General features: G+C 47.8%; 1 protein-coding gene across 2 annotated transcripts in view; it reads right to left on the bottom strand.

The window, feature by feature from the left end:
• Positions 1-9,353, bottom strand: part of SIRT3 (sirtuin 3) — a 25,902-nt gene extending 16,549 nt beyond the window's left edge. The window contains exons 1-3 of one of the 2 annotated variants that reach the window (XM_040255491.1): positions 9,218-9,353; positions 2,422-2,610; positions 2,101-2,333 (exon numbers count right to left, since the gene is read on the bottom strand). In XM_040255491.1, the coding sequence (XP_040111425.1) occupies positions 2,101-2,333; positions 2,422-2,610; positions 9,218-9,300 (505 nt within the window). In that variant the 5' untranslated portion in view covers positions 9,301-9,353. The remainder of the gene's footprint in view (positions 1-2,100; positions 2,334-2,421; positions 2,611-9,217) is intronic. The other variant, XM_040255492.1, reaches the window with a different exon arrangement.
• Positions 9,354-9,371: the final 18 nt, after the last annotated feature.

Below are 9,371 nucleotides of genomic sequence, written 5' to 3'. Positions count from 1 at the left end.
TCCCAATTCAAGGAGCAAACCCAGTCTCCTGCATGGCAGGCAGATTCTTCACCATCTGAGCCACCAGGGAAGCCCGTGAAAAGATACTCAGCATCGCTCATGACTGAAAAAGTGCTACAAAACTACAACGAGACACCAGCTCACACCAGTCAGAATGGCCATCGTCAAAAAGCCTACAACAGTAAATGCTGGAGAGGTGTGGGGGAAAGGGAGCCCTCTTACACAGCTGGCGGGAACAGACACTGATACAGCCACCGCGGAGAACAACGTGGAGAGTCCTAAGAACTATGAATAAAACTACCATAGGATCCGACAGTCCCACTACTGGGCATAAACTCTGAGAAAACTATAACTGGCAAAGGCACAAGGACCTCAGGGTTCACTGCAGCACTATCTACAAACAGCTAGAACATGGAAGCAACCCAGACGACCGTCGACAGACGAACAGATAAAGCAGCTGCGGTGCGTGTCTACAGTGGAATATCAGCTCTAAAAAGGACTGCATTCGAGTCAGTGCTAATGAGGTGGATGAACCCAGAGCCTATTATACAGAGCGAAGGAAGTCAGGAGGAGAACAACAAAGATCGCATATTAATGCACGTATGTGGGATCCAGAAAGATGGTGCTGCTGAACGTGTTTACAGGGCAGCTGTGGGGATGCAGACATAAAGAGCAGACTTACGGACACGGGGGGAGGAGGAGGAGAGGGCGGGGCAGGGGGGGCAGCGGCACGGCAGCATCCCCGCCGCAACTGTCACCTAGACAGCCCGTGAGAACCTGCTGTATGACTCAGGGAGCTCGGCCAGGTGTCCGTGGCAACCTCCAGGGGCCGGAGGTCGGGGGGAGGTTCAGGAGGGAGGAGACGCATATATACCTGTGGCTGAATCATGTTAATGTATGGAAATGTTTAAAATTAATAAATAGCAAAAGAAAAAAAAAAGCCTGTGAAAACACAGTAGAAAAACATTTGACTTAAGTCTAGATCAAATTACACTCAACACCAAGAAAAACATTTTCTATGCTACAGACGCCAAGAATAAGAAAATACTGCTAATATAAATACATTTCCAAAAACCTGTGGAAAAACAAACAAAAGGTGACTTATCGTGCAAGTTCTGTTACCACCATGAGCTTTGGAAGGCCACGGCTATGGAGACCTGGTCCTTGCGGCCACGTTCCCCACCATCCCCACTCCACGCACGTGAAGGGCACAGCCGCACACTGCCACTTCCCACAAGCCTGCGCTGCTGCCCTTCCAGGAGAGAGATCATCCCCGTGGGGTGTTCACTACTGCCTATGTGGTTCCAAGCTTTCGAGCCCTTCTAGCAAGTAAACATTTTCCTGGAGCTGAGACAGCTCCTTTTTCCAATTCACAAGATGTCTGTAGCCTGGCTGAGCTGCTGCTGGCTTGCTGAAAGCTGCCTGTCAGCACCTGCAGAAAAGAAAAGGCCCAGCAACTGCTTCTCCAGAGTGCACGGCCAGAGGTCAGCATGACCCATGAGTCACTGCACGTGGCCATCGTCTAGGTACAGTCAAGAAATCACCACAATGAATTTGATACTAAGGAACTGTTAGTGATTTCTTTCTGTGATAATGATCAGGGTTGTGTCTTGTAAGTCTTTACCTTCTAAAGATATCCATTGCTGGATTTATAGATTAAATTTATGATGAGAGGGATGTGCTTCAAAATACTCCGGGGTGAGAGAAGGTGGGGGCAGGACACAGGCTAAACAGGCCTGGCCGAGATGAGATACTGAGGCCTTGAGTGTTCATCACATTCTGCTCACCGTGTGCTCAAAACATTCCAGAATGAAAACTTGAAAAAAGAAAGCCATCAGATCAACAAAACCAGAAGCTCCCAATGTCAGCTTTAGCTCTATCCCAAACTCACAACCTAGAAAATGGGTCCGCCAGTGAGGTCCTAATAGTGATACTTAAAACACAAAGAGGACATTTTTGCTGGAGATGATGGCAAAACTTCTTGGGTCGAAATCAGCCACAAGGATGGGAAATAAGCACTAGGCCTCAGCCCTACCCAGAAACAGGCAGCTGAGCCTTCCCTGCAGGAGCAAAAAAGTGTGAAGCAGGACAGAGGCTCACCTCTCTCAAGCCCGTCGATGTTCTGTGTGTAGAGCCGCAGAAGCAGCCCCTTCTCATGAAGCAACCGGAGGAAGTAGTGAGTAGCGTTAGGCCTATAGTTCCCAGGGTACAGCTTCTTGGCAAAACTGAAAAATGGCTTGGGGTCATGAAAGAAAAATGAGAGCTCAAAAATGGCCTCAGGGTAGGGGAGCTTGTACTGCTGGAGGATGCTGTAGTAGCCAACCCCTGGAGACCTGCAGAGAGAAGCGAGAGGCTCTGAGCCCTTCAAGAGAGAGCAGGGAGTGGGGGAGCTGTGGGCCGAGCTCTGGGAGCGCAAGGCACCTGAAGTCCGGGATGCCGCTGGGCGTGCTGATGCCGGCCCCCACCATGACCACCACCTTCTGGCAGGCTCCGGTCTTAATCAGCTCAGCGATGTCCTGCAGGAGAAACTTCTTCTGACCGTGGCCTCCACCTCCAGTGTCACTTGAGGCACCAGCAAAACAAGATATGGACCATCCTCCACCTGGAATACTGATAGAAAAGGAGAGCAGCCAGGCAACCGCTGACAGCCGAGCTGATGCCGGCAAGAGTGAGCAGTGTCTGCCTTCCACCAACCCCACCACCAAGAGTGACCACACTTCCTTCCCGCCCCACACACGACCGTCTTTCTTATCATGGATAAAACAGAAACTCTGAAATCAAGATCTATTTGGGAGCAGAAATTTCAGGTTAATGGGGACTGTGCAATTCAGGAAAGTATCATTTCACAGTTCCTGTTATCGAAAGCTGGTGAAGGCTCAAGCTAGAGCCAAGGCATCTGGGGATGCTCTCTGCAGAGCCATACACCCTAACATAGAAAAGATGTGATAAATACTCAGTGACATTTAAAGCAAATTAAACATCTCAGACTTTTTGCCAAATATTCAGTTCAGTTCAGTCGCTCAGTCGTGTCCGACTTTTTGTGACCCCATCGACTGCAGCACGCCAGGCCTCCCTGTCCATCACCAACTCCTGGAGCTTGCTCAAACTCATGTCCATTGAGTCGGTGATGCCAATCAACCATCTCATCCTCTGTCATCCCCTTCCCCTCCCGCCTTCAATCTTTCCCAGCATCAGGGTCTTTTCCAATGAGTCAGTTCTTCGCATCAGGTGGCCATAGTATTGGAGTTTCAGCTACAGCATCAGTCCTTCCAATGAATATTCAGGACTGATTTCCTTTAGGATTGAACTGGCTGGATCTCTTTGCAGTCCAAGGGACTCTTAAGAGTCTTCTCCAACACCACAGTTCAAAAGCATCAATTCCTTGGCACTCAGCTTTCTTTATAGTTCAACTCTCACATCCAAACATGACTACTGGAAAAACCATAGCTTTAACTAGACAGACCTTTGTTTGCAAAGTAACATCTCTGCTTTTTAATATGCTGTCTAGGTTGGTCATAACTTTTCTTCCAAGGAACAAATGTCTTTTCATTTCATGGCTGCAGTCACCATCTGAAGTGATTTTGGAGCCCCCCGAAAGATAAAGTCTCTCACTGTTTCCATTGTTTCCCCATCTATTTGCTATTAAGTGATGGGACCAGATGCCATGATCTTAGTTTTCTGAATGTTGAGCTTTAAGCCAACTTTTTCACTCTCCTCTTTCACTTTCATCAAGAGGCTATTTCTTCTTCCCTTTCTGCCATAAGGGTGGTATCATCTGCATATCTGAGATTATTGATATTTCTCCTGACAATCTTGATTCCAGCTTGAGTTTCATCCAGCCTGGCATTTCACATGATGTACTCTGCACATAAGTTAAATAAGCAGGGTGACAATATACAGACTTGTCGTACTCCTTTCCCAATTTGGAACCAGTCTGTTGTTCCATGTCCAGTTCTAACTGTTGCTTCTTGACCTGCATACAGATTTCTCAGGAGGCAGGTAAGGTGGTCTGGTATTTCCATTTCTTTAAGAATTTTCTACAAGTTTGTTGTAATCCACACAGTCAAAGGCTTTGGCATAAAGTAGAAGTAAATGTTTTTCTGGAACTCTCTTGCTTTCTCGATGATGATCAAACCAGTTTGGTTCCTCTGCCTTCTCTAAATCCAGCTTGAACACCTGGAAGTTCACATTTCATGTACTGTTGAAGCCTGGCTTGTTGAATTTTGAGCATCCCTTTGCTGGTATGTGAGATGAGTGCAATTGTGCGGTAGTTTGAACATTCTTTGACACTGCCTTTCTTTGGGATTGGAATGAAAACTGACCTTTTCCAGTCCTGTGGCCACTGCTGAGTTTTTCAAATTTGCTGGTATTTTGAGTGAAGCACTTTCACAGCATCATCTTTTAGGATCTGAAATGGTTCCACTGGAATTCCATCACCTACCACTAGCTTTGTTCTTAGTGATGCTTCCTAAGGCCCACTTGACTTCACATTCCAGGATATCTGGCTTTAGGTAAGTGATCACAGCATTGTGGTTATCTGGATCATGAAGATCTTTTTTATATAGTTCTGTGTATTCCTGCCACCTCTATTTAATATTTTCTGTTTCTGTTAGGTCTGTACCATTTCTGTCCTTTACTGTACTTATCTGTCCATCTTTGCCAAATATTAACAGGATGTTAATTAAGTAGGTTCAAGACACCATTCCCAAAAGGAGCACTCATATCCTGACACTGAGGGATTCACCCTGCTGCAGAGACTCCATCTGCTATGTTCACAATCATTCAGGAGGCTGCTCATTCTACACAGCAGCCAAACATATACAACCCAGGCAAGGCAGGAGCTGACTGGAGCTGGGGGTCACCCTGCAAAACTCCGGGAGTCTCAGGTCATCTGCAGAAGCCAGGAGCTGAGACGCTCCCAATATTGACTGTCTGGAGTACGAGATGGTCTTCCACAAGAGAAAAAGAGCAAGATACACAATGAAGATGCCACCGGCTTGCTCTGGACAGGCATCAGGACTCGGCAAGAGGCTCCGCAGCCAGGAAGCACCAGAAAGAAGACAGAGACAACACAAACGGCACGAGAGGAGCAGCACCTGAGTGCGTCCACCTGAAGCAAGTGTGCAGCCACGGGCACACAGGCAGAGCCCGGGGTGGGCCTGAAGGCTCTGGGCTCCCTGATCTGCTCTCAGGGCCTCATTCGGTATCTACCTGAGCTACACAACTTCATCACCGGCTGGTAGCATGTTGGCAAGCTGAGCAGAGTTCAAGACAGCCAGCCCCACTGCACAGAGCATCTGCCTCTCACCCCAAGGCTGGCAGCCACCAGGCCCATCTTCCAGAAGGCCCCGATGCCCCACAGCTAGGACTTCGGCCCTCGGTATAGACCCCTTCATGACAGGAAGAGATTAAACAAACTGAAACGAAAACCCACCCCAAATGATTGATAAATCTAAAGTGAATACAAACACAAAAAGAGGAAACAGAGTATTTATTTTACTCACTTGTGACACAGGTAAGAAGTAAGCACCCTAAAAGCACATCTTCAGACACAGGTCAGGACGGCCCAGAGCTTGTCTTCCCGGAGGGTGCTCCTAGCCCACTGTGTGCCCGTTGTCTCTGGTTTTCCTTTTGCTCCTGCACAATCTGCACACTCACCTGCTCACACCCTGCTGCTGAGGTTCTCCCTGATGCCCTCGGATCCCACAGCACCAGAGCAGCTTAGCACCACACACTCCCCTACAGTGACAGTTTCAGGCCCACTACTCCTTCTCACAGACCTCTCCTTTCCTGGTTCTGTACTCACTCTAAACCCAGCTCCTTTACTTGAAAAGACCTTTTTACCCCTCAGCATGTCTAGAGTCTCCCAGAGCCAAGGCCACCTCTTTCATGAAGCCACTGCTCAGCCCAGTAAGAAGGCACCTTCGCCCTCCTCTGAAGAGTGACAGTACTGGCTCCCCTTCTCCCGTTAGGGTGCCCGCCGCCCTCCCTCCTGAGGGCACACTGCACAGCTGCCTCTCACAGTCCGGGGCCGAGGACAGTGCAGCTCAGGGGCTCACTGGCCACTCGGTCCACCTGCAATGCCTCTCCTGGCAGACCATCGTCTTGGCTTCCAAAGAACAGGCCTCAGAAAAGTATGTAACGAGAAAGAGGAACTGGCAAGGGAAGGCAGGGCTGAAGGCACCAAAGGGGGAGTCAGAGCCCTAGTCGCCACTGCCTCATTAAGCCACTTAAGCCCCTGAGACTTGGCCGCCAAAGCCAAAAGCAAGGGAGCCAGAGATGATTCCAACAGTCTTTTGAAAAAATCCACAGCTGTAAATCTCCCAGCAGAAAGTACAGGAAGTACAGCAGGGAAACAATGCTTTCCCACTCCTCCCCATGCTCTTCCAGAGATGCCCACAGATTCTGAAGGAAGCTCTCCTTCACCCAAGTCTTCCATAAAAGCACCAGACAAGGCAGCTCTCCTGAGTGCACATCAGCGAGATCTCCAAATGGGGTTTCCCACTTGGTTTCTGAAAACCATAGTTAGGAAGGAAAAAGATGGCTCTGGCTACAACCACAGCTATTCACTGTCCACTTCACATAGCGTCAAGAACATCTGTTCACCTAAGGTCCTCAACCAAACATTCTGTGCTCCTTCTAAATGCAAATTATGGGACACACAAAAGGAATGAGAGGAAAGTTGTGATATTGTGATTTAGAATTTTGTTGTTGTTGTTGACAAAGTAGAGAATTATATATATATTCAGTTCAGTTCAGTCGCTCAGTCATGTCTGACTCTTTGCAACCCCATGGACTGCAGCACGCCAGGCTTCCCTGTTCATTACCAACTCCCAGGGCTTGCTCAAACTCACGTCCATCAAGTCAGCGACGCCATCCAACCATCTCATCCTCTGTCTACCCTTTCTACTCCTGCCTTCAATATTTCCCAGCATCAGTCTTTTCCAGTGAGTCAGTTCTTCACATCAGGTGGCCAAAGTATTGGAGTTTCAGCTTCAGCATCAGTCCTTCCAATGAATATTCAGGACTGACTTCCTTCAGGATTGACTTTGGATCTCTTTGCAGTCCAAGGGATGCTCAAACATCTCCAAAACAGTTCAAAAGCATCAATTCTTCGGCACTTAGCTTTCTTTATAGTCCAACTCTCACATCCATATATGACTACTGGAAAAACCATAGCTTTGACTATATCTAACAATACATACTTTCGGTCTTAGTCCCAGAACCCTTAGAATTTCCTAAGAGCAATGGGAACACCTTTTGTTTCAGTATTTGGTCTTTTGGCCTCAGGCCCTGAAATCCCTTCAGAGCTATGAAGTGAAATGAGTGTCTTGTTATTCATAACAAGCCTCTTACAACTAGGCTGAGTTTATGTTAATGAGCTGATTATTGGAAATCCCCTAAGGATGGGGTATGGTTGCCAGGGAAACCAACCACAATTAGAGGGTTGGAATCTCCATGAATACCCAAAAGCAAGTGGGCCAGGCCCCAAACTCCATGGGGACAGAAGCTCCTGCATTTGGAACTCTCCTAGACCTCAGTCTGGGTATATCTTCATCTGGTTGTTCATTCATACTTTTTAATATCCTTTATAATAAACTAGCAATCTACTAAGGGAACCGGTTTCTTGAACTCTGTGAGCGGCTGTAGATTAATCACATCAGAGGAGGGGTCACGGGCAGCTCCGATCTGTAGTCAGCTGGTCAGAAGCTCAGTGGACCTGGATCAGTGGCTGAAGTGAGGTTAACCGCCCTTAACCTGCGGAATCTGGTGCTGTCTCCAGGCTGAGAGAGTCAGAACTCAGTTACATCTGACATCCAGTTGGCGTCTGTGAAAAACTGAAAAGCTGCTCGCTGGTATTGAAATAAAACCCATTGTTGAGTGCCTACTCGAGTGCAAGGTATCACGCAGGGTACTTCATGTGGACTTCTCATTTACACAAGTGAAACGTCTGTCACTGAAAAACACACGGACAGAATTTTACCAAACATCTAGAAAATACTGAAGGTGTATGACTTAAAGCAAATGCTACATGGAATGAGATTTACTGAGAGTAGGGGTAAGCTGAGGAGCAAGCACAGATACCGCTTGGAAAATGGAGACAAAGGACACTTTCAAACAGGAGCCCCTAAGATACAGGCTCGAAAGGCAGAAATTCCAAATTGCAGACAAGCAAGCAAGCTGCTCCATGGAACCTTCAGGCCTCCAGTCTGGGCCACAAGCAGCAGCAAGGATTTACTGATTGATAAGGTCACTATTTAGCCATGCCCCAACCACACAACTGCCTGCAGATTCTGAAACTGAAATAAGCTCCATGGAGACAACAATTTGACCCCTGCTCCATCACTGCACCTGGAACAGTCTGGTGGATAAGTCCAACAAAAGTTTCCTGGATGAAAGAAAGACTCCTCCTTGGTATCTCTTTATTAAACTCTTCAGTATTTTTGGTAGTTGTGTAAGAAGGCATTAAGTGAATGTACCATTATTTACTGAAATATTTGTCCATTATTGGGCATGAAGTTAGTTTCCTAACAACTGTGATTAACAACTATGGTCTTAAGATTTTTCCACTTGTACGTCCGATTTCCAGACAAGGATTCAAAGTGTGCAGTTACTGTGTATGAACCTCAGTGAGGGTATGAACATATGCTGGTGGCAGTATTCATTGCTCGACGTTTATGTGGGGCAATAAAATGTAGACACAGGAGTTCCACTACTAGAGATTTTTCCAAAAGGTGGAGTACGAACAAGGTTATTCAACACAGCACTATTTGTAATAACTAAGGATTAGAAACATTTTCAACACGAGACTGATTAAGTATGACACGTCCAAAGAATGGAATTCTACAGATTAGCATAAAAGACGGAAAAAGCATTTAAGTTTAGAATGGAAGTAACTCCAAAACACGTTAAGTGAAAAAAAAAAAGGAGAGGTACAGAACAGAATCTAACTAAAACGGGGGCCGGATGTCAAGAATGAACATTAAGTGTTGTTTACACACGTCCAAAATACCCTTGGGAAGAAACGAGAAACCGTTGCCATCCGGGACTCCAGACCGCCCTTCAGAGCCGCCTGAGCCGCGACTTGCCATTTTCAGCTTCTCCAATCTTCCCGCTGACCACGCAGGGGGAAGCCTGACATCCCCGCGCGCCTGAGGGGGTCGGTCTCCTCCCTGGGCCCCGCCCGGCACCACAGCCGCCCCCGCCCGGAACGAACCGAGGCCAGCGGGTCCACGCCCGCGCACCTCGCAGGCCCCAGAACCTGAGGGCTGGAACAGCTGAACAAGGAAACAGCGCCATGCTTCTCCGCAGCACGCAATGTCGGGTGCCCAGGGCGCCCGTGCGCGCCCCGCCCCCCGCGAGCGCGCCCC

This window comes from Oryx dammah, unplaced genomic scaffold (genome assembly GCF_014754425.2).
Source record: "Oryx dammah isolate SB20612 unplaced genomic scaffold, SCBI_Odam_1.1 HiC_scaffold_15, whole genome shotgun sequence".
Taxonomy (NCBI): domain Eukaryota; kingdom Metazoa; phylum Chordata; class Mammalia; order Artiodactyla; family Bovidae; genus Oryx; species Oryx dammah.
The sequence above is the reverse complement of the archived record's forward strand: the minus strand, read 5'-3'. Positions and strand labels throughout refer to the sequence as shown.